General features: G+C 36.5%; 5 protein-coding genes and 1 non-coding gene across 7 annotated transcripts; 2 read left to right on the forward strand and 4 right to left on the reverse strand.

Moving 5' to 3' along the window:
• Positions 1 to 113: 113 nt before the first annotated feature.
• On the reverse strand, positions 114 to 4,823 carry LOC103442179 (probable protein phosphatase 2C 60). The gene is made up of 11 exons (XM_008380949.4): positions 4,514 to 4,823; positions 3,699 to 3,821; positions 2,986 to 3,049; positions 2,670 to 2,778; positions 2,246 to 2,399; positions 1,798 to 1,923; positions 1,452 to 1,575; positions 1,121 to 1,197; positions 891 to 943; positions 682 to 736; positions 114 to 502 (listed from the first exon to the last, which is right to left on the reverse strand). The coding sequence occupies exons 2-11, from the start codon at positions 3,813 to 3,815 to the stop codon at positions 293 to 295; spliced, it is 1,089 nt and encodes a 362-aa protein (XP_008379171.1). The 5' UTR covers positions 3,816 to 3,821; positions 4,514 to 4,823; the 3' UTR covers positions 114 to 292.
• Positions 4,824 to 7,750: 2,927 nt separating this feature from the next.
• Positions 7,751 to 9,538, reverse strand: LOC103442306 (pentatricopeptide repeat-containing protein At3g29230-like). The gene has a single exon (XM_008381089.4). It carries the CDS (start codon positions 9,498 to 9,500, stop codon positions 7,968 to 7,970), a length of 1,533 nt encoding a protein of 510 aa, XP_008379311.1. The 5' UTR covers positions 9,501 to 9,538; the 3' UTR covers positions 7,751 to 7,967.
• A 10-nt stretch (positions 9,539 to 9,548) lies between these two features.
• On the reverse strand, positions 9,549 to 14,369 carry LOC103442290 (eukaryotic translation initiation factor-like). 2 transcript variants are annotated; one of them, XM_008381072.4, is made up of 9 exons: positions 13,959 to 14,369; positions 13,135 to 13,206; positions 12,881 to 12,982; positions 12,526 to 12,684; positions 12,155 to 12,252; positions 11,905 to 11,992; positions 11,460 to 11,810; positions 11,104 to 11,343; positions 9,549 to 10,982 (listed from the first exon to the last, which is right to left on the reverse strand). In XM_008381072.4, the coding sequence occupies exons 1-9, from the start codon at positions 14,103 to 14,105 to the stop codon at positions 9,948 to 9,950; spliced, it is 2,292 nt and encodes a 763-aa protein (XP_008379294.1). In that variant the 5' UTR covers positions 14,106 to 14,369; the 3' UTR covers positions 9,549 to 9,947. The 2 variants fall into 2 exon arrangements, with proteins under 2 accessions (XP_008379294.1, XP_008379300.1); XM_008381078.4 differs by having other exon boundaries at positions 12,155 to 12,248; positions 12,537 to 12,684; positions 13,959 to 14,335.
• Positions 13,453 to 13,559, reverse strand: LOC114821898 (small nucleolar RNA snoR103). Its single transcript, XR_003769735.1, has one exon. It is a non-coding gene; the product is annotated as a small nucleolar RNA snoR103 (small nucleolar RNA).
• A 2,214-nt stretch (positions 14,370 to 16,583) lies between the features above and the next one.
• Positions 16,584 to 19,274, forward strand: LOC103442282 (phospholipid hydroperoxide glutathione peroxidase 1, chloroplastic). The gene is made up of 6 exons (XM_008381060.4): positions 16,584 to 17,030; positions 17,270 to 17,346; positions 17,476 to 17,537; positions 17,901 to 18,019; positions 18,119 to 18,286; positions 18,970 to 19,274. Exons 1-6 carry the CDS (start codon positions 16,659 to 16,661, stop codon positions 18,997 to 18,999), a joined length of 828 nt encoding a protein of 275 aa, XP_008379282.1. The 5' UTR covers positions 16,584 to 16,658; the 3' UTR covers positions 19,000 to 19,274.
• Positions 19,275 to 19,739: 465 nt separating this feature from the next.
• On the forward strand, positions 19,740 to 22,602 carry LOC103442273 (enhancer of rudimentary homolog). The gene is made up of 4 exons (XM_008381050.4): positions 19,740 to 20,392; positions 21,088 to 21,181; positions 21,960 to 22,080; positions 22,315 to 22,602. Exons 1-4 carry the CDS (start codon positions 20,390 to 20,392, stop codon positions 22,403 to 22,405), a joined length of 309 nt encoding a protein of 102 aa, XP_008379272.1. The 5' UTR covers positions 19,740 to 20,389; the 3' UTR covers positions 22,406 to 22,602.
• The last annotated feature ends 521 nt before the right edge of the window (positions 22,603 to 23,123 follow it).

Raw genomic sequence — 23,123 nt, forward strand, 5'->3', positions numbered from 1 at the left:
TGCAAACACGTTTGGCGAATTGGTCTCATGTCTCTCACCCCGCTTTGTTTGCGGTTCTAAGATGGCAGCACCCACTGCAAACACATGTTTTATCCAGATGGGCATGGCGACAGTGGAACAATCAAGCAGTTGACATCATTTTACTGGTAAAGCTCAAAGATACAGTAAAATTATGTTCAAAAGCATCTACAATTACCAATCGGAGATTCACATTTATGAAAGAGTAAAAACGTGATGCAAATCTCTCTTCTAATTCCACGGCACACAGCGGGCCAACTACTTCGATTCACATTCATATGCCTTTGAATAACTTCCCCTTTGAATAACTTCCGGCTGCTACTTCAGTTGGTGAGGATTGCCCACCCTCGGATTCAGTCGACTGTTCAGGCTTCTTGAACTGCACCACGATCATGGTCATGTTATCGCATCCCTCACCATCAGCAGTCGATGGCGCCAAGCACCTATCAAGGGCTCTCTCGCACACCACAGATAGCTTGCTTTCCTGCATGATTTACAATGGTAAGCGTCAGAGAGAACTCAGAGAAGTAATAGTTGAGAGCACTCTTACCCCCTTATCAAGCAGCATATCACTTAATACCGAACCACTTCAACTGCATTGCAAAAGTGTTGTCCGTGTTTTCAAACCAGAAAAACCAAAGAGAAAGAGAAATATGTACTCACCGAGAGTAGTTGTTCATGTACAAAATCTACCACTTGCTGGCTAGACATACAATCCCTGAAAGAAACTAACAAAAATATCAACTCACTTTCCGACAATCATACCATAACTTAAAAACATTAAACTGAGTTACCAAAAGCAGAATCATATCAGCAAGCATATATTGCACAAAAAATATATGAAGACAGACAGAAAAGCTTAAGACACATACCAGATGCCATCACATGCTAGCACAATAAATTCGTCGTCATCGCAAAGCTCAACCTAATTAAAATATAATTAAATAAATTAAAATGGAAGACGAAATTATAGCCAATAACAGTAAGTAAATATTTTTGCTTTTACAATAAAACAGGTACCAAAACAATTTTGGGAAACTTCAAAATGTAAATAACTGTAAGTAAATATTTTTGCTTTCCAGTGTTGCAAGCATACACATACAGTGTTTATGTCCGGACTGGCAGTTACAATTTGTTTTTCAGCTGGCAAAAATTTATTCTGCTTAAATTCCATGTCACCTGCAGTATATGCAAAATTAATGAGTACGGGAATTACAAAAAGCTCTCCACTTAGCTCCCCCCCTCCAGAAATATGCGCATGCACTCAAACACTCAATGTAGAATACAACAAAGCACCGTGAATGTATTCCGAGGGAGTTCCAGACATCAATAAGTTTAAATTTCAAACATAATTTAATTCCTTTGGATACATATCTAACGGAGATTTTGGAAAGCTAGTTTACTAAGAATTCACATGCATGCAGTAAAATTACCTATAGCTCTTGCAAGATTCAAACTTCCATTGACTCGTCCTGCATGGATAAAACCACCAGCTTTTAAAATCCTCTCCTTCTCAAGCTCAAGATCGGGTTTGTGGTCCCTTGACAGATTATATGCCTGAAAAGAGAAATGACATCAGACAACTATAGACAATTTACAGCAGGAAACAAGAATATAGAAATATTCTCAATTATAAACATGTGATCACATATAAATAGCCTTAGAAGTTAGACCGCTAATCACTTTTAACCATTTGATATAGAAAAGAAAAGTCTTGATTCTATATTTTAAGCAATCAACATAACAAGAATGCAAAACGACAGAAATATAATAAATTACCTGACCCTTCCTTGATATCACACAGCGTGAATCACCAGCATTTGCCACAACAAGTTGCTTGTTTCGAAGAATTGCAACACAGGCTGTACACCCAGAAGTTGGACCAGTAAAATCAGAGTGAGGCCCCTGAAAATGTAGTTCAGTTTAAATTTATGGAATTCATTGAAATTATGAAATCAAATGAAACAAACTACTTGTACTATATAAAATCACTTAGTGTGTGCAGGCATGTCCCCAAGTACTATAGATAATCTCTTGACTGTGTTTGGTTTAAGATGGATCATCTGAATGTAAAATGGAACGTATGGCATTACCAAATGATTAAGTTCTAAATTACCCAAGAATCAAAATAATCAATTTAGTATGCACCAAAGCCAGATAAAGCAGATTAGAATCTGCTCCACAAAGAGACTATAAAGTCAATAAACTCTATGGTTCTTGCACCTACCTCCTCAAAAGCCCAATCATCAGCTTGATCGTTACTATCACTGCTCCTCGGAGACCAAATCAACCCTTCTATCATGCCAGTAAACTTGTTTATCTTATCTCCCAAAACAGCTAACTCTCTCCAACCCCTTTGTCCGCGCATCATTTCATCCATTCTGCATTAAGGATAGGAAATAAAAGTCTATTTTCTTTAAATTCTTAAGCATTTACAACTTGAACAAGCATTACCATCTCAAGTATCTATGATCTCATAGGGATCCAGGACAATATAGGCTTAAACCATATGGCCAATATTATGGCACGTTAAGCTCAAGTGATCTTACGGAAGCACAGCCAAAACAATGGAGCTTGACTAATTGTATTCATCCCCTCCTCTTAGAAAACAGTAGAAGGCAACTGAATTTAAGTACATCAAAGGTAGTAACCTGAAAAAAGCTTTTTGAACAGACGTTCCTATGTCTCCAGCCGCATATGCTTCATTCTTGAGCACTTGTTGGTGCAGATATTTTGCACAGAACTTAGCAACTACCTTGCCTAAAAGATTATTGGATTTAAGTTAGATATAATACAAATTATACAATAACTGCAAATATTGCTAATATACTTCACAAAGTGAAAATGCAGGTCAAACAGAACTCATTCAGTTGAGAGAGAGGGAAAGAAAGGCCTCCATAATGATATAGTAACAGAACCATATTAAGTCCAGTGCACGTGTCGATACCGAAAATTTCAAATTCTTACCTCCATGGCCATCATAAACACCAAAGAATGAGGTGGATGCATCCAGATCAGGATATGCTGCATGCTAACAAAAGAAATCATTGTAACAAACAGCATGTTAATAATGTGACACAAGTTTCTGAAAACAAAATAATCACTTGAACTTCCTCTTATACAGGATGCAAATCTTTTGATGAATGCAGGAGAGTTTTTAGTTTTTCCAACAACTTATCAGATAAAGTAAAAAGACTTAGTACACAGAGAGATAGAGAGAGAAGTAGATTTTGAGAAGCCAAGAGGGGTTGGTGCTACCAATTGGGGAAGCAAGTACCAGATTCTGTACAGTACTACTTCCCACAGTCCGGATTATTTCTTTACTGAGACAAACAGAAATCACCAGTAAGACTAGTCAAATAAACAAACAGACCAAGGGAAACTACAAAGCTACAAGGAAGAAGCAGCCAAACCCAACCCTATAGCTGCACCATCACATGCCACAAGATAATTGACTTCTATCCTAATTAAAAGGACAAATAATAATCTGCCAAGTGGAATTAGATTTATGCAGTCAATTGAGCATGTAAAGTAATATCATATTCAGTTGAATCCTAACTATAGCATGCTAAATAAAGACGGAGAAAGATACAACAGTATAAACTTCTGAGAATGGACATAAAAGGATTTATCTTTTCAAAACAACTTATAATAGGAAGAGCAAAGTTTTATGTACTCACAGCATCCTCCATTGTGGCACGCCATCCTTGCATGGAAGACAAACCATATCTGACACAGCCATTCTCGCCATCTTCAGAGAACTTTTCAGTTTTAGGAGTGCTGAGATATACCCCCATTCCAATCTGAAATTAAATAAGAACTCGATCAAAAAATTTAATCCACAATTGAATGCTAAATAGCTACTTTAGTAGCCAAAAACCAAAAGATCTTAGTAACACATTGTACGAAAGTTACGAAACTGCAGGATGTGGATGCACTAGAACTTCTAGATACTCGAACTTATTGCTATTTGGTTATGAAGATGGATATCAATCACCAGGAAACCAAAGAAATGACAAGAATTTGCCAAACTTTGTAAATCAAATACAGATGTATCAATTCCTCTTCCTCTGTTAGTCTGTTTTCATCTCACATGCCACACTATTCGAGACTGGATCAATTCGATCACAGCCAAACCGCCAGTATTAAACTTTACTAAGTAACAATCAAATGATCTTAACATTCAAAAGCAGCGACTATACATATAAACACACACACACAAAGTCAGATTAAGGAATAAAAATCGCAAACTTTAAGCAAGAATTGGACTGGAAATAAAGAAAGATCAACTTCTTAATTGGGAAACACCAAGACCGCCTTAAAGCCTTAAAGCACAAATTATAAAAATAAAAAAATAAAAAAATAAAAACCCAGATTTCAATGAAACAAAATTCACATCAAACGGGAAACAATCACAAGATTAATGAAAAGTAAGAAAACCCCAGATGCTAAACTGCAAGATATTGATGAAATGAAACCAAGAAAGAAATTTTACTTAAAGAACAGTATCAATTGAGATGCTTGGGGGTCCTTCACATGCCCGGTGGAGAAGTCCGGTGAAAAAACAGCCGGCGAGCGGAGTTTTGCCGGAATCTGGGAGAAGACGAAGCGGCAAGAGGTGGGATGAGAGAGTAGAGAGGGAGTGTCAATAATTCTTCAGGAATGACAGAGGAAGAAGAGAGAATGAGGAGAGAAAAGTCAAAGAGCAAATCATCGGAGGAGAGAGAAAGAGAGAGAAGGAAAAAGAGGACTTTTGGAAGACTAGAATCATCTCTTTGGGTAATTCTTCTGGTCACACTATTCATGGTTTTTGTAAGCAGAAAATACTGGGTGGTTTTAGGATTTTTATTTTATTTTTTTAAGAAATTAAAAACTATAAAGATAAAATAAAAGATAAAATAAATAGTAACATAATTGACTTTTAAATATAAAAATATAATTTTTTTATTAAAATAAACAGTATCAAAAGATTTTCGTAAAAATTCTCATTTTTGTATGTACGAAGTTAGACTGTGTTTTTATGTAAGAACTTCAACAGTGTTTCATTCAAGTCGTTTTCTATCGGGCATTATATATATATATATATATATATATATAGAATTTTGTATATTTTTTTGTTGTAATTTTAAGTACAAAGTTGTTTTCTATCGGGTATTATATTTTTTTTAGGGAATTTTGTATATTTTTTGTTGTAATTTTAAGTATGAAGTTAAACAGTTTTTTTTTTCTTATCAAATTATAGATTTTGTTAGATAGTTACCGATGAAATTTAAACTCACGCCGTCATGTACCAAGTCAAACAGTGTTTTCATGTTTGTCTTTATTTTTATTTTGTTTCGGGCACTTTTCTGAATTCTACGTTAAGGAGCCGAACAATTTTCTTTCAAGCCCCCTTTTCCTCTCGGCCTGTCGGACACGCATATTTTCTTGGAAATTTAATCTTATATCACAGTGTTTTTCAGTTTACGTAGAAAATCACGTCCAAGTATATACAATTTAAAAAAATAATAATAAAAAAATATTTGAAATTTTTAAATTTTAACGATAAAAATAAAATAAAAGATAAAATGAATAATACCAAGTTTAACTTGTTAGTGTAATTTTTAAATTAAAAATTGATGAACGTAGATGACACGGTGCAACAAAATTTTAATTTCGGTACATCGATTCAATATTTTTATCATGTAAAAAATTACAATAAATCCTGTAATTCATGTGAAATTACTCTAATTTTTACCCCTTTCACCTATCTCATTTCCTCAAAAGCTACAAAGAAAAACATGAGCAAAACCAAATGCAGATAAAAAACACTTCGTAATGTGTTTAGGGCTAATTTGTTTCAAGTTTTCGGATATGTCGGCAAAAAGACAACGCAAAAACTCGTTAAAATATTAATCACCTGCTTAAATATATGACAAAAACAACCAAAGAAACGAGAAAGGGACTCGTACTTTGGTCCATTTGTAAGCATTTCTAAATCAGGGGGCCGGCAGCACATAGATAACAAACCACCCACTAATACACGAAACAAAGCCATTAATCCAAAACTAGACTCATAATTTTGTTTTCCCAAAAATGAATATAGAGAAATTTGTAGTGTATATAATTGATAATATGTTAAAAAACTTTATGTTTTCTTTTATTAAAAAACTGCCGTTTGTGGTATTTGAACTCATGATGTACGATTCAATATTTAACATTAAATATTAATAATCTCATTTGTCATTATATTGTATCTCTAAAACCAAACTATCATAACAATTTTTTGGGCAAGTTTTTGTTTAAGAGACGATAAAATGAGAGACTTTTAAGTGCGTCGGGAACAATGTCTGGTATACCAAATACCAAATTTATTTAAGAAAATAATTTCAGCCTCTTGTATTAAGACACATGATGTACCAAGCTGTATTTTTTACACACCAAAAAATATAAAGGGAGAGAATGGAACTAGTAAAATCCTAGTCCTCCTAGGGACATGCTAAACAAGGAGGCAGATTGTCCGCCCTCCTGTTATGATACCCTTCCCATTCCCTCATATTTGTGCGGTCACGGTTAAGTCATGTTAATATTTTATTTTTCTATTACTTTTTGTCTTATTATCTTCATAAAAAATTAATATAAAATATTAACGTGACTTAACAATTACCGCACAAATAAAAAAAATGAAAATGACACCATAATAGGAGGGGTGACAATCTGATTCTGCTAAACAAAGTTTATCGAAGTGTAATTCAGACGCAACTTTAAAGTGGTTCTACAGTTTCCATCTTTTTACAACATTCATTCTTTAAGCTACGTTTGGTTCATAGGCGATAAGATCTACGTTGGACATGATGTGATAGAATATCAAATCCCAATGCCCGAGCAACCCAACATATACATTGAAAAAAAGACTTACACGCACATTTGTGTTTTAAAATGTTACTTTAATATTTTAAATTCATAATATAACGTCACGAATATTTCAGATTACATATAATTTCTTTTCGTACAATTCACACCTTTCATATTTCTCTCATTTGACCCCTTCGCGTCCACGAGAGGACAAATAATTAATGGTCCACAGAAAATTAAAAATGATCCCTAATACAGAGAATCTGAATCAGATTAAACAAAATCCTCATAGTTATCTGCAGGAATAATTAAATGAAATATCTTTTGGTTGATTGGTGCAACAAATTGACTTGTCTCCTAACAAAAATGGTGGCCACCGAAGGCATATCTAACACTAACATCACCTACTATTGGTGTGTTAGTGCAAACCCACTACGGGCCAGGTTGTACATGATCTCTTTGTTTCACCAACAATGTTTGCTGCTGGAACAATCCATATTGGATCTTGTGGTCCTACAATTTTGTGGCCAGGTACAATGCAGGTACTTTTTGGGTACCCCAGATTGTAAATGGGTTAAAAGGGTCTCCAATGGCAGCTGAGTTAGAGTTACTCGAACCGGTCAATGATGGATGATAATTTATCTTGTAATTGGGTGTATTTATATTATATTTATCTTTCTGATAATGTGACTTGAAGTCTAAAAATTGTGTTATGTGATGAGAATAAAAGTTTGTCTTATAACCGGCTGTAACACCCTCTTTTATCTATCTCTCTCATCACGTGACTTGAAATTTCTCATCAACTGATATAAAGTATTGCCGTTTATAATCGTGACTTGTGAATTAGGTTGGGTCTTTTTGGTATGGTTTAGGGGAGGATGATATATCTGCATTGATGTAAGTCCAAATGCCAAAGTCATGACACACAATTATTCTATAATATATCGAAATTCTTAGTTTTTTTTTTTTAATAAGGCGATACTTTTTATACTTCAATATACATGAAGGGTACTAAATTTGGATGCATCGGGGTCCCCGGGGGTACCTTGTCCTGGCTAATTGACCTGATCCATGTTTACCATTGAGCTTTTGATTGCAGCTAGGGTCTGTGTATCTCACTCAACACCAAGCTCCCCAGCCAAAAACTTGTGAAACCTTCCATTAACTTGTATTTCACTGCAGCCAGCAGTCTTAACAATGCCTGAATTATTCATCATATTTCTCCATCTTTCTGCTTCTTCCCACTGACCACAAGATGCATACAAGTTAGAAAACATCATGTATTCCCCATCGCTCAAGCACCAATCCCTCTTCACAACAAGCTCCATTGCTTTCTCCCCAGCTTCAAGGTCCTGGTGAATCACACAAGCACTAAGCAGAGCTCCTAAGACCGACTTTCCGGGCTCAAACGGCATCCTCTCGATGAGTTGAAAAGCCGAGTCAAAGTGCTCGGCTCTGCTTAAGAGGTCAAAGACGCATCCATAATGCTCCGCCTTTGGAGTGATTCCGAAATCCCTTTTCATGCTGTCAAACATTTCACATCCCTCTTTCACCAACCCTGCATGGCTACAAGCACTCAGAACACCAATGAAGGTTATGTCATCTGGCTTTATGCAATTCACTCTCATTTGGTTGAAGAGCTTCAGAGCAGCGTACCCAAAACCATGGAGCGCAAGGCCGGAAATTAGGGCATTCCAGCAGTAGATATCCTTAGTTTTCGACTTGTAGAACACTGCTAAGGAGTTGTGTATGCTTCCACATTTGGCGTACATATCTATCAGCGCAGTTACTACATGGGGGCTTGAGGCCTGCTCGAGTTTTTCAGCGTAGATGTGTATATTTACGCCTGTTTCGAGTGATCCCAAGTGAGAGCAGGCAGATAAAGTGCCGGTCAGAGTCAGATAATCAGGTTTGATGTCTCCAGCCTTCATTCTGTAGAACAAATCAATAGCCTTGGTGTAGAGTTGGTTGTTTAAGTAACCCATTACCATTGTGTTCCAAGTAATGACATTTCTCTTTGGCATTGCCTCGAACAGTGTACGCGCTTCAGCTGTCTCTCCAGCGTTCATACACGCCAATATCATCGAGTTCCATGAGACAACGTCTTTCTCAGGAATTCGATCAAAAATATTTCTGGCAGAGGTTACGCTTTGTGCTCCTGCAAACCCAGAGATCATGATGTTGAAGGATGAAAGGTCCCGTGAAGGCATTGTATCGAAAATTTCCATTGCATTATCCATCTGGCCACAAGAAGTGTACACATATAACATGGAGTTCCACGCTACCGCATCTCTTACAGGCATTTTATCAAACACCTTACGAGCATTAACAAGGAGTCCGAGAGAAGAGTACAATTTCAGTAGAGCGGTTTGGACAAAAAGATGGTAACAGAAACCGGTTTTAACTGTCTGGCCGTGGAGCGTTAACCCGATACGCAAACTCGAAGCATTGCCTGCTGCTTTGAGCAGAAGGGGAAATGTGTAGTTATCAGCAGAGAAGCCAAGTTTCTGCATATCAATGTATGAATGTATTGCAAGCTCCACATTCCCCTTCAGCACTTGATTCCTTATGATTTGATTCCACCTTCGCAGGTCGGAACCGCCAGAAGAAGGCGAGGGGGAAGTGAAGTTGCAGGTCACAAGTGCCATATCAGTATCCAGAATCCAAAACGAGGAAGACGAGGGCTATCAAAGACGTCAAGCCATAAGGTGGAAATTTATAGAAGCTAGAAGATAAACTGACAACAATATCCATGGAGAAAATTTATGGCCACAAACTGGCTAGGTACAAAATCAAGAGTAAATGGTACACAGGCTGCAAAACTAATTTAACAAAAGGATGGTGCAAGATCCTATTCCGTTTCGATTGTTCCCGGGAAAAATTAACCCGAGCTCAAGAGGAATATAGGACATCAGTCTCCTCAGCTTAACGAACAAAACTTGAACTAAAACCCCCAAAAAGAAATATACAACTGAATAAAAATTGTTGGTTGATAAGGTTTCAAAATATGTGGGAGGAAGAAGCAAAGTACTGCTCTACGCCACCGGAAGCCAAATGCCAAACAACTTTCCTGTGTTGATTAAAACTAGCATGAATCAGGACAGCAAGCTCTCACAAGCCTGGACCTCAGTTTCCTGGGTGACCAAATATTCCTGCCCGGAAGGGCTGGATGCAATGCTCTTCTTAGTAGAACCAAAGATGGCTGTCCGGAACATGTCATCTTCCACCTTCTTCAGAATTTGCGTCACAACCTTGAAGTCCAACACCTTCGCCAGAGCCAACTTCCCAAGAATCTCACCAAAATTAGTTGGCGCTTTTGGCAAATCAATGCCAATGTCATCCAACATTGACCCGTAAAGAAGGCACCCGGTTCCTATATCAACAGATGTCAACACATTTTTATTGACCAAGAACTCGAGGAGCTTTATAACAGGTTCTACACATGGTGGGATCTTTTCTAGAGCAAGGTTAATAGCTTCCTTAACAACTTCTGGATGGTAAGTTGGGGCTTTCAGCTCCTCCACACATTGAAGTGCTTCATCGAGAATCCGAACACTGAAATACTCCTCCAGCAGAGATACAGTTTTCCTTTGTAGAACAGCCAGATTTGATATAGCTGCAGGAGCCAAGGGCTTAGAAGAATTTGATACAGTTGCAGGAGCCAGAGGTTTCTCCGCTGGAATTGGTGTTGCAGCCGGAACTACAGGTTTGGGATTTTGAGTAAGAGCTTCTACTCGGGAAGGAGGGCCACCGGCTCCCAATAAGGCACTTGTTTTCCCAGCTATCATGCCACCACTGCCTTGAGGTAAAAATTTTGAATTAAGAGAAGATGTTTTGCTAATCAATGGTGGCTGGGAACGACTGGCAGACTGGGAACCCAAACCATCACGCTTGGTCGTTGAACGGGATCGATAGACCTCCCAATCGTCATTTTCAAGACCAGGCATTCCTGGCATTTTCCTGGTCCCGGGCATTCCAGGCATAGGCCTGGTAAGAGGAAACCCTCCGGGGCTCAAATCCCCCTGGGAAGCAGCACTGCGAGCATTTCTCATCATTGCTGTTGCACCTGCACGCAACCCTAGATTCTTTTCTGCATCTGAATGGATTTCACTAATGGTCTTTGCTTTCACCTTCCAAAACAGAGGGAAAAACAGAAGTTAGATTCACAAATCCAACTATGATGTACCACAATGCATTCTATGGTTACCTCATCACAACAAAAGACAAAATGATAACGGTATGTATAATCACCTCTTCACGCCTAGGGACCCAGTTGTTAGACCGCAAATCAAGAACATCACGGACCATGAACCTCAACCGTGGTGCAAGTTGGGTGTTTGTAGTCAACTCCTTCAACCTATTAAAATAGCTATCATTGATTTGCCGAGCCTTTTGGCTCTCATCCAGCTGCTTACCTATGGTGTTGAAAAATTGGCATATTGCCTCAACATTCTCCTCAGCAGGGCATGTTTTGCCATCACCCAGAAGCTCCTGTGTTAGACAAAAGTGCAGAGTTAGTACAGAACTCAAATTCCTAAAAAAATGAAATAAATAAATAAATAAAAAATAAAAAAACCAAAACAACGTGAATGAAAACTAGCAAGAACCTGAACAATATGGTGGACAATCTTCTCAGGCACCATTTTTTGCTTTAATAGTTCTCCAATAAGGCGTATGTTTCCTAAAGTTCGCAACTTAAGCATTCGTTCTTTATCTCTGCATTCCATTTCTTGTTCAGGAGCAGTCATCTGCCTAATTTCTGCCCTCAAGTTGTCAGCACCTTCAAAAGCCTCTTGGCAATTATTCAACAGAACACGTTTAAATGTGATTTCTTTCCCACCAGCCTCCTCGGGTGGGAAAGGAGGAAGTTTTGCATTAAGATCTGAGCATAAAAGCGCATACATAGGACAAAACGTTGGTTCCAGCACAGCCTTATCAAATATCAGAAAGATAACATCCTGCAATTCAAATTGAACCCTCAAACTCATCAGCAGGAAAGTAATAACTCAGTATGGAGTGAGAAGCATCCAAAGACATTTTGTTATTACAAACCTTTAAAATATCTGGAGTGGTTATTCCAGAATCAATCAGTTGGCCCTTGAGAATGTCAAACTTCTCCGGGGTCAATTTGTTCAGTATACTGCACAAAAATTAGAACATTTTTCATAAGATAATCAGATAGAACAAGCAGTCGCACAAAAAAAAAAAAAAATCTAGCTTATATTAAATTGCATCCTTTTAAAATGTAGAACAGATCATGGAAGAAAATCTTCAAGCTGATACAAATCAAAGAATTAATTACCCTTTCACTGTCTTCAAGACACGATCCTTCTCAGAGAGTGTTCCTCTTCGAGCTGACCATGGAACTTCTGCCTTAATGAGGGCAGGAGCAGGGCCTACCTGGTGTTTTCAGAAAGTTAGAAAAAAGAAAAAAGAACACTACTGGAACGAAAATTATTCCAAGATCTAAATAAGCCAGTACAAAATACATGCCAATATTTTGGTGCCTACTATTACTAGCAACCTAAACTTATTTGCTAGTATTCATTGCATTGGACAAGAAATTAGGGAGAGTAAACAAATCTGATCTGCAGTATAGCATGCAAAAACATAAAATCTTAAGAGACGGGAGACCATGTATATCCATTACACTATTGGATAATAACTTATTACCACTTGGTTACCAGAAATTTGCGTCCTTCCAAACTGGGAATTTATTTGGTCCTGCTGGTTATTGAATTCCTTTTTATCCTCATCAGAAGCAGGTGCAGATCGACCATGCCAATCGCGGTTATCTGGCTCGGAATATCGACCTTGGGTTTGAGGTTGCAGCTAAAGAAAATTGAAGGAAAAGTTTAGAGAAAAAGGATAAGTGTATCAGACTTCGAATTATAGGATGAAAAGTTTAATTGAATGAACCCAATAACATGGACTCAACAGTTGTAACCGCGAAAACTCATATTAATTAGTGTACTGTCCAGAACAATAACATAGTTGCATGGTAGAAGAGAAAAGTAATTATACTCACATTGGTAGTATCTGCATGACCCCAAGCAGGATCCTCTGTAACAAACTCAGCATCTATTTCTCGTTTAACCTTCAAAATTTCTTCAGAGATGGTAGTGGCCGCCTATACCAAAGGTAAGATCGTCATACAAGAAAAACACTATCATCCCCACCTTCTAGGATAGATACTAAGAAACATTCTACTTATCTTCATAGTGCTCCATAACGTAGTTAAAGAACAATAGAAGCTATAAAGAAAAGTGATCACAACAGTACCTCCCTAAGCTGCAATAGCTGATCCCTACTATATCGAACTCGCTCACGACCTTCAAACCGCAAGTCACCAGTCTGTAACAAGAACATAGGTAAAAGAGTTGAAACATATGAAGGGTAATCCTCAGTAAATGAGCTATACACCTCGAAACAGAAATAAGAAAGCACACACAAAGAAGATATGTTATCAATGAAGAGTGAGGAATCGATCATAAACGAACATATGCAACCTAAAGTGAAAGACATGTCAAATTATTCCACACGTATGAGTAAGAAATCACAATCAACAGACAGCAGCCAAAATTATATTTAAGAAGCTTAACATGTAATGTTGGTCCTTTATGGGTATTGCAGACTCATTGCAAGCCCACCTAAAAACCCGACATAAAACTCTTCGTCCATATTTACAGCTGGTACACATTCTTGAGAGCCCTGCCAAGAATTAGGACGTTTAAATCTTAAAATATCAAATTTACCCTATTTCGACAACAAACTCCTTTTCCAATTATCTCAAAGTTGAATTTTTGGTTTAGGATTACAAAAGAGTATACTCTCCGAGGATTTAACGGAATAATGTGACTGAAAGATCCAATTTTTACAATGAGTTCACTTTCAATTTCTCCAACCAGTAATGGAATTCAAAACAAAAACGCATACAATTCAAAACTCGACATCGAAAATCCACCAGAAACAAGAGAAAAGGAAAAGTCTTCGGATTTATTAAACCTCCAGAGTACCAGATCCCCGTACACATTCATGTAAACATACAAATATCTATACAAAAGTATATTTTTCTATGTGAGAGAGGAGCTAGAGTAAGGAGGGACCTTGAAGGCGGGAGCGAGGCCGGAATGGGAGGGAAGAGCCTGAGCATCAGAAGAGTTGGAATCGAAGCGAGCCGTGAGGAATCTGGGGACACGGAGGCCGCCGGTGCCGCCAGGTCTCAAGCTTATCAACGTCGGATCCGCCATCATAACTCGCCGCCGTCGATCTTTCTTTTCCGACTAGATAAGCGGAAGAGAGTGCAGCCGCACTAAGCGCGAGGGGAGCGTTTGGAACAGTGGATAGGGTTAGGTTTTTGTGTTTGAAGATAGACACGGGGAGGCAGTCTCTCTCCTTTATCTATCTCTGTGTCTATATATCTATAGGCGTAGAGAGTTTAGGCGTCTGGCAGCAGCGCGCTCCAAAATGGGAAGAGAGAGACAGAAACGTAAACCCTATTTATGCTACACAATATTGAGAGAAACCCTTCCCTGTTGTCGTTTTAACGCTTTCATTTTTCGGAAACGCATTTACGTAAATTGTAGCAGTGTCTTTCAATTTTAATTAAATTAGGGTAATGATTTTTTAATTCAAAATTTATTATCATTAATCCTTCAATTCATTAAAATGTATAATTATGATTATTTTCGTCAATTTCGTTAGAATTTTGTCAAAATGAGTTATATTGGAATAACCATTGCTACAATTGGTGTCCCTCAAATCAACAAAATGTGTAGCTATGATTCTTTTCGTCAACTTCGTCGGAACTTTGTCAAAATGAGTTATGTTGGAAGGATTATTGCTATAATTGTGTTAAAGTTGAGGGATCATATCTCCAGTTGGGATAAAGTTAAGAGACAAATGATAATAGATTTTTAATTAAGGGACCATAACTGCACGTTTGAAGAGTTGAGAAACCAATGACAATAGATTTTTAGTTGAGGGACCATAACTGTACGTTTGAAGAGTTAAGAGACCAATAGTAATAGATTTTTAGTTGAGAGACCATTACTCTCATTGAATTGAAGTTAATGAACCATTGTTATAATTTACTCTTACAAAATTAAGATAAAAATATTCCAACAAAAATTAACTAAAGGAAATATAATTCAATTCCAATCCCACCAAAACAATTCCTTTCTTTTTTTTTTCAGATAAATCTTCACGTGACACAACGCGACAAGCATCAAAATCTTAAATGATTGATTGAGAAGTTGTTGTGTACGCGCGGTATCAACGTGACTTTTTGTTGGTAGAAAATTGGTATGTTGCTGGTATTATCAGTTAACAGAATGTTTAATGTTATGTGACAAGTTGTTACATGTTGTAAAGTCTTAGAGATTCATCATAAAAATTATTTATTCGGTAGTAAATTAGTAATTCCACTAAAGAGTAAACGTCTATACGGTGTGCGTGCAAAATTTAAGTTTAATTTAATTTTTAAAATTTTTGGTTGCAATGATATTTTCTTGGTTTGAATTGAACCTTCAATGGTAGAAATAAAAGGTTTCCAAAACTTCAAACTTTTTGTTTCCTTCAAAATACTAACTTAAATTAATTAAATATTTTTCCAAATTGGATTATTTATTTTGATAGTGAATTTATATTTTACTTTTATAGCATTGACTTTTCATCTTGTACTAGTTCAGGCAGAAAACGGAAAGGAAACATGCCTATACTGTGGTATTGGATTCGCCAATCAAAAGGTTTCCTAAATTGACTTGAGGAGGTGGATTGACTACGCTCCAATTTTCATACTCTTCTCATCATTTTTTTTGTTTTGTGTGATCACGGTTAAGCCACGTCAACATTTTATATTCCTATTATTGTTTGTTTTATTATTTTTATAAAAAAATTAATATAAAATGTTGACGTGACTTAACCGTGACCATACAAACAGGAGGAGATGAGAATAATATATAAATAGGAGGACAGACAATCCACCTCCGAATTTTGTGGTCATAGTGCTTTGTTATTTTTATATATTATTTTTAATCGATATTATATAATGATCATATAGTACTTCTATTCTCAATGTATTTTAAGTTTAAATATCTCACATTGTTGATATAACAATCAAATAGCTTTAATCACATTAAATGTCCAAAATATTTTATCTTCAAACTTGACATTCACATAAAAATTTCATTTACAACTGAATATTTCCATGAGACATCATCATGTGATCAAGACAGTGACAAAATCAGAAATTCAGTTAATGAAGGTTAAATTTGAGCGATTGTAAAATTGAGCATATAAATGAAATTCCTTAAAAAATGATCCTAAGTATCAACTTATTTAGCATATAAATTATAAAATATTCTTTTTTTATCAACAGCATATAATATTCTAAATTTTCAACCTTAATATCGTTATGGTTTAAATTTGAATAAAAGTAATTGAATATAAGTATGATGACATGAAATTGTATATCTTTATTTGATTAAGAGGTAAAAAATAAAATTAAGTATTGGACCCTCAACTATGAGCAAATTGCATTCGCGAGGAGGATCAACTATTAAAATAAGAGAAGAGAATCTTAACGAAAGTTTTCAGTACTGTTCATTTTCACGAAAAATCACATTTTTACATTAAAAATTTAATTCTAGTACTATTCATTTTATCAAATCATTTACATTAATTTTTCTTTAAAATAGCCATAAAAAAAAAAGAAACACAACCATTTAGCCAAAAACAAATAAATAAAACCACGTGTAACAACACCTTCCACAGGAGGAAAACTCTCTGTGGACTTGGGAGTCCACATGCTTCACAGAATCACATTGCCTCGACCGGCGAATTATCGTGAAGAGCTCTGCAACTCCCGAAATTCCATATTTCCACCGAGTTCCAGAGTCCCCACCAGCAAAACAATGGCTTCCATGTCCTTCTTTGGAACTTTTTCAACACCTTCACAGGGGTTTTCTCAAACAAAAGCAAGCTCGAATTCTTCAGCTTCATGCCCTCCCATGGCGTGCTGGATCAAATCCTCACTTGGGTCTTCGCAATCAGCACTTTTCCGAAATGGGTTGTCTTTGCAATCGGAAAATTTTAATGGGGTTTTGTTCAAATCTCGGTCTTTGAGTGTTTATGCAAGAGCAGCTACAGAGAAAAGTCTTTATGATTTCACTGTCAAGGTATGTATGTGTGTGTGTGTAAATATGTAAAATATATATTTTCCTAGAAAGAATGCATCTTTTTTTCAGTTTCCCTAATTATTTGATGAAATTATGTTTTTTTTTCCTCTTTGTTTCTAGGATTTTTGTCGATTTTATACTTGTAATGTTGTAATGTTCAGAAGAATCAAATTTGAAGTTAGAACATTTGAACTAGGTGGTCGGGTTTTAAACTAATGTCTGAAATTTGCTTAATGTAGGATATTGATGCTAAGGATGTTCCTCTTAGGAAGTTCAAGGGGAAGGTTCTTTTGATTGTCAATGTTGCTTCAAGATGGTATTGCTTTCTTTATTGAGTTGGAACTATTTTTTACATGTGAATTGAATTTTACGGAAGGTCTCTGTGGAAGACTGGAAGTTTGAGATGCTAGTGAATTGACCAAAACTTGTTTTATTTGAATTTCAGTGGCTTGACTTCTTCAAATTACTCAGAACTGTCACACTTGTATGAGAAATACAAAACACAAGGTATGCTGCAACTCCGCAAAATTCCCGTTTTTCCTTTTCAATAACAATTTCGTATCCACAAAATGTTGCATTAGGTTGAATTTCATATGTTTCTGAAATGGTTTGGATTAGTTCTCCAGCTGCAAACTTAAAGATGAGTGCTTTTTCTCGTTGCACAAGTCACTTTCTTTTTGGTTGGTCAGGGATGCGGGTGCATGGGGAGGATTAGTTTTCGAATGCGTTGTTTTATTGATTCATCTTTGACCACAAAACTTTTGACGTAAAAAATACTTTGACCATGAAACGGTATAACAAAAGTGCTTCTGTTGATATTTTCTTAAGGTGCTAATTGATGCTGCGTATCTAAACTCAGTCTCATTGCAGGATTTGAGATTCTAGCATTCCCTTGCAATCAGTTTGGGGGCCAAGAACCCGGATCAAATGGGGAAATCAAGCAGTTTGCTTGTACAAGGTTTAAAGCCGAATTCCCGATTTTTGATAAGGTGCAAAGTTCAACTGCATGTCTTCCATCCATTGCTTTCTTATTGTAATTTTTTTTTTGTATTGAGATGGGTGTTTCAAGTACTAAAGGTACATTACAGGTTGATGTCAACGGTCCCAGCACAGCTCCGGTTTACCAGTTTCTGAAATCAAATGCAGGAGGTTTTCTAGGTGACATTATCAAGTGGAATTTTGAGAAGTTTTTGGTGGACAAGAATGGTAAAGTTGTTGAGAGATACCCACCAACGACATCCCCTTTTCAAATTGAGGTATGCATTTTCCTTTTTTCATTTGGTTGTATAATTAGGAAGTTCATTATTCCTTAAGTAAATGTTAGGGAACTTGACGGTTTGGTGGAACCTAGCTTTCTACAATTATGTTTCTAGATGTTGACATCATTTTTGAACCACCTGTTTCCTCGTTCAAGCGTAGTTGGTGATTTGGTGGTTAAGCAAGTCTAGAATTTACGCTATTACATTGATAAAGTGAAATAGTTTTGAAGTCCCCTATCCTCGCAACCACTCCATATTTTTTTCAATCAAATATTGATCAAGGCCAATCCATTTGTTTAACCACTGATGCTGATTGGAACGTTCCTGTAAATCTTCTGAGACAATCTCCTGTGGTTGCTTTGTTGAGTCTGTTTGTAGTGCTATCCTTGCTTCTTTTGCAGCTTTCTTTGGTTTGAATAAATTTCATTGATACCGAAAAAGTCGATAGTTCTGTAGCATCGTTATCAAAGCAATAACCGAAGCTTGAAGATATGAAACTTAATATGGTTGCCGAAATAACGTGTACTTTTTCTGCTTAGTGTGTTTCTGAAGTGAAACAACATGGCAACTAGAGCATCATAATATGGACATAAGATTATAAGAAGTTTTTCCCTTTAAAGTAACAGATCTCTCACCCCTGTTTTTCCGGTCTGATTTTTTTGTATAATTTTTTTTTTCAGAAGGATATCCAGAAACTGGTCGCAGCTTGAGTAAAAGAGCTGCAGAACATGCACGGCGGCAGCCAGTAAGGAGAAGATGGAGTATATATGGAAATACCTGTATATTGCTTGCTAGTTAATATCCTGTCTTGTCAGTAGTTTTCTCTTCGAATACTTCTTGGCTCCTTTCATGGAATGTGACATTCCTCCTCCATGCAACACATACGCTGAAATAACTCATTAGAAACACAAAAGGAAACGTTTATGCATCTGTATCGAACTGTGATTAGCATATTAGTAGGAATGGCAACTTCCAAGCGTTTTTATTTCTTTTTCTTTTGTATTTGGACTAACTCCTTGTTGCTTTCTGTTCTCTTTTTCATATATTGTGATTACAATCATCATATTTGCATTTATACAATTGTGTATGTTCGAATTTGCTAAAATGGTCTGGAACTTTCAAGTGCGATGATTTGCTAATTTTTAATCTGTCAACGATTGTCAGTGAATTAGCTTAATTACAAGAAATTGCTCTGATCAGCGGACCCGGCTTCTCTGCCCTTCCAGTAGCCATACACTTCCATTCTCTCATATTTTGTCGGTTAAGTTATGTTAATATTTTATAGAGATAATAAAACAAAAAGCAATAGTGATATAAAAAGTTGATGTGGCTTAACCGTGACCTCACAAATAGAAAATGATGAGAGTGTATGGAACTGAGAGGGCAGAGAAGCCAGGTTCCTGATCAGCTCTATATTCATAAGTCACAATCCTCTTTCTCCCATTGACTTGCGTCGGCCCCAAAGTCTTCCTTACGGAAAAAAAGTATTTTTTTGTTTTATGAGATTATCATAGCTTTTTAGTTTGATTTTTGAGATTTAAAATCAGTATAAGGGGTTTTCGAAATTATCACTGTCAATCATTTTTGTACTTATGAAAAACCTTTGTTAAATTGAAGAAACCACCGTTCAAAGAGAGGATTGATGTGATAAAAATAGTCTATCATTTTGGCCCTTGTGAAAAACTGTTATTAAATTGAAAAAACCATCACTCAAATGAAGGATTGACGTGACAAGAATATTCTTAATTTAACGGAGAATTTCAACAACTCTGGATAAACATTCCAAAGTCTTTTTCTTCTTTTCCAAAAGCATTCCAGTCTTTCGGTTTTTCCTTTATTCCCTACTTTCCACCGCTACACACAACAACCAAAGAAAAAAGTATACAAATCCAACGGTCTGGGTTCTCCGTCAAAAGACCACCGCAACCGAGATCGTAATTGTCTACTTTACCCTCAACTCTGCATGTCCCTAACCTAGTGGCCCTGCTCGAAGTCTTCGTCTTCAACTCTCTCACTCCCTCTCTTCCTCCGGCCGTCTCGTCTTCTCTGCGCAACCCTAATTTTGCTGCAAACTTTTGGGTCGTCACTGTCAGCTCTCACATGGTAATCTACTTTCTTTTTCTCCCATAAATTTATTTGCTTTTCTCTGTAGTTATTTATTTTCTCCTTTTTCCCTCTGCAATTCGTACTATTTATTTATAGAAAAACTAATGAAAAGGGCTTGAAAACTTTGAGTTTTAATGATAAGGACAAAATAAAGGGTAAAGTAAATAGTACCAGGATTGACTTTTTAGTGTAAAAATGTGGTTTTTCGTTAAAGTGAACAGTACCGGATGCTTTTCGTTAAAGCTCCCTTTATTTATTTATGCAAAATTAGGGTTTTGTTCTGTAAAGTTGGATCTTGGAATTATTGGAAGCTGAGAATCTAGAAATTTTTTTTTTCTGTTTAAGCTTACTTGGAAGGGATTTTTCTGCTGGGCTTGACATTACTTGGAAGGGATTTTTCTGTTTTAATTTATATTTGTTGGGTTTTCTTTCCTTTTCTCTGTTGTATGGGGAACCAAACAGACGGCTGGGGTTCTGGTTTGTGGGTTTTTTTCAAAAGGTTACGTGAATGTGAGTTTTGCTGTTGAACTTTGCTGTCAAGATTTACAGTACAATACAGCTATTGTGTCTATAATGCTCTGTTTCCATGATAATTTCGATGTTTTTAGATTGAAGTACTTTTCGTGCTTTCATAATATGAACCTGTCGTGTTGGAATGCTGACTAAATTGCACTTTTTTTTTCGTCATGTAGGCGAACAAGCACACGATCATTCTAATGCAAACTTCTCACAACAAAGCAAGTAGAACCTTTATGGACTATGATTCCATAAGTCAAGCAATGGATGGTATGTTTTATTTATGGTTGTTGTGATTACGTTTTATTTATTTATAAAAATTGTTGTTGTTACACTATCATTGTTATCGTTCATCATTCTTTCGGCTCCAAAGTGTATTTAGTCTTTGGTACTGTGAACTGCTTCTTATGTTGTAAAAGGAATTCTTGTGTATAAGAAAAAAAGTGTCCGTGAACTGCTTATTCTTGAAGGAAACTGAAAGGCATAGCTGATTCCAGAGGGAGAAAAAAGTTTACTTTCACCTATTAGGTGAGTAAGTAAGTTTTTCTTAGAAAATGATGGACGTGATAAGTAATTGATATTGATTATTTGGCTCTCTTGCTCGCCAATGTGAGAGTTGTTGACCTGCATGGAATACTTGAATGAAATATTAGTATGCCTAATTAGATTCAAATGCCAACTTTATCCAGAATCCTGGTTGATCCATTAATTCGGAGCTTGTAAAACTCTCATAGGGGTACCGATACAACCACTTCATATGACTTGTGACAACGCTACTATATGACTTGTGTACTTGTGTCTGGTGAAACATGATAGTTTGGGTGACATTAAACTTCCACTTCATATGAGAGAAAACATGTTTCTTCCCTCTGCCCCTCTTCTTCTTTTCTCTGTACATATATGTTCCTTGAGAGTTTTTTAACCCTCTTGGTTCACAGTTGGATACATCAGGGTGAAAAAAGGCTGGAGGGCTCCCAAGAAATAATGTTGTTATAACCGCCATTGTTTTTTATTGCATTGACTAGAAGTTATGCTGTTGTGTGTATAGGTATATGTGGACTGTATGAGAGGAAGCTGAGGGAGTTAAATCCAGCAATTAGAGATATCTCTTATGACATCGGAGATCTCTACAATTTCATTGATGGCCTTGCCGACATGAGTGCTTTAGTGTATCTCTCTCTCTCTCTCTCTCAACAAAACTCACACACAAATAGGCACCAAACTATGTATAGCTTGTCACTGAACTTTCTTTTTTTGTAGAATTATGTCAACGATCTTCAAATTTTGAGTTAGAATGGTTCCCGATCATCTGCTGTTCTTTTAACTTTCCCATTTCAAATTTTTGTTTGTGATGTCTGTTGGGTTGGGAAACTGATACCTTTCTGTCTGGTTTTGGTCTGCAGATATGATCATTCGATTCAGGCATATCTCCCCTATGACCGACAGTGGATTAAACAACGGACACTTCGACATCTGCAAAAACTGGCGCATTGACAAAAGTGATGCTGCAGATTATGTCTGTGGCAAACTTCAGACTTGAATCAAATATTAAGGGAATTAGCTATGAAGTGTATAATTTCAGACCATCCGGGCTTTCATCCGGTCTGTTTTTATTCGGGTGTTGTAACTTTTCTACCTGTGCACATATCTTCAAAATTATATGGTAGCTTTGCCCAAGTTTCAAATGAAAACCAACGTTTGTCGTCGGCTTCGATTCCGGAGCAATTCTTCTTTGTTTCATGAACCTTTGACTGTGATGGCATCAGAATCTTGTACCATTTAAACTTCAAAGCAGAGGAGATACCCAAAAGTACGTCTGAAAGGGTGAAGGTTGTGGTTTTAATGAAAACTAGTGTGGTTAGAGATTCAATCAAAACCGCTAAAGTACATATTGGTTTTTATCAATTATACTTTTTATCAATAAAAAATTCAAACTCGAGACCTCTTCTAACACTTGAAGAGAATTTTTGTTTTTCTTTCCCAAAAGCAAATAAACCATATGAGAAATTATTCTTGCAATTGGTATCGATACAACCAAATATGAAGGCGTTTCCAGACCTTATTTGTTTTAGCGGCGTTTCATCTGATTGTTCTGGTGACATTTCATTCCATAATGAGAAAGATGTTTAAAATTCGAAAAGAGTTTTGATTTAGTGCAATAAGACCTTGATTAACAAAAATTTTAATTTTAGATTTAATATAATTTTGTAAT

Source organism: Malus domestica, chromosome 15 (genome assembly GCF_042453785.1).
Source record: "Malus domestica chromosome 15, GDT2T_hap1".
NCBI classification, from domain to species: Eukaryota; Viridiplantae; Streptophyta; class Magnoliopsida; order Rosales; family Rosaceae; genus Malus; species Malus domestica.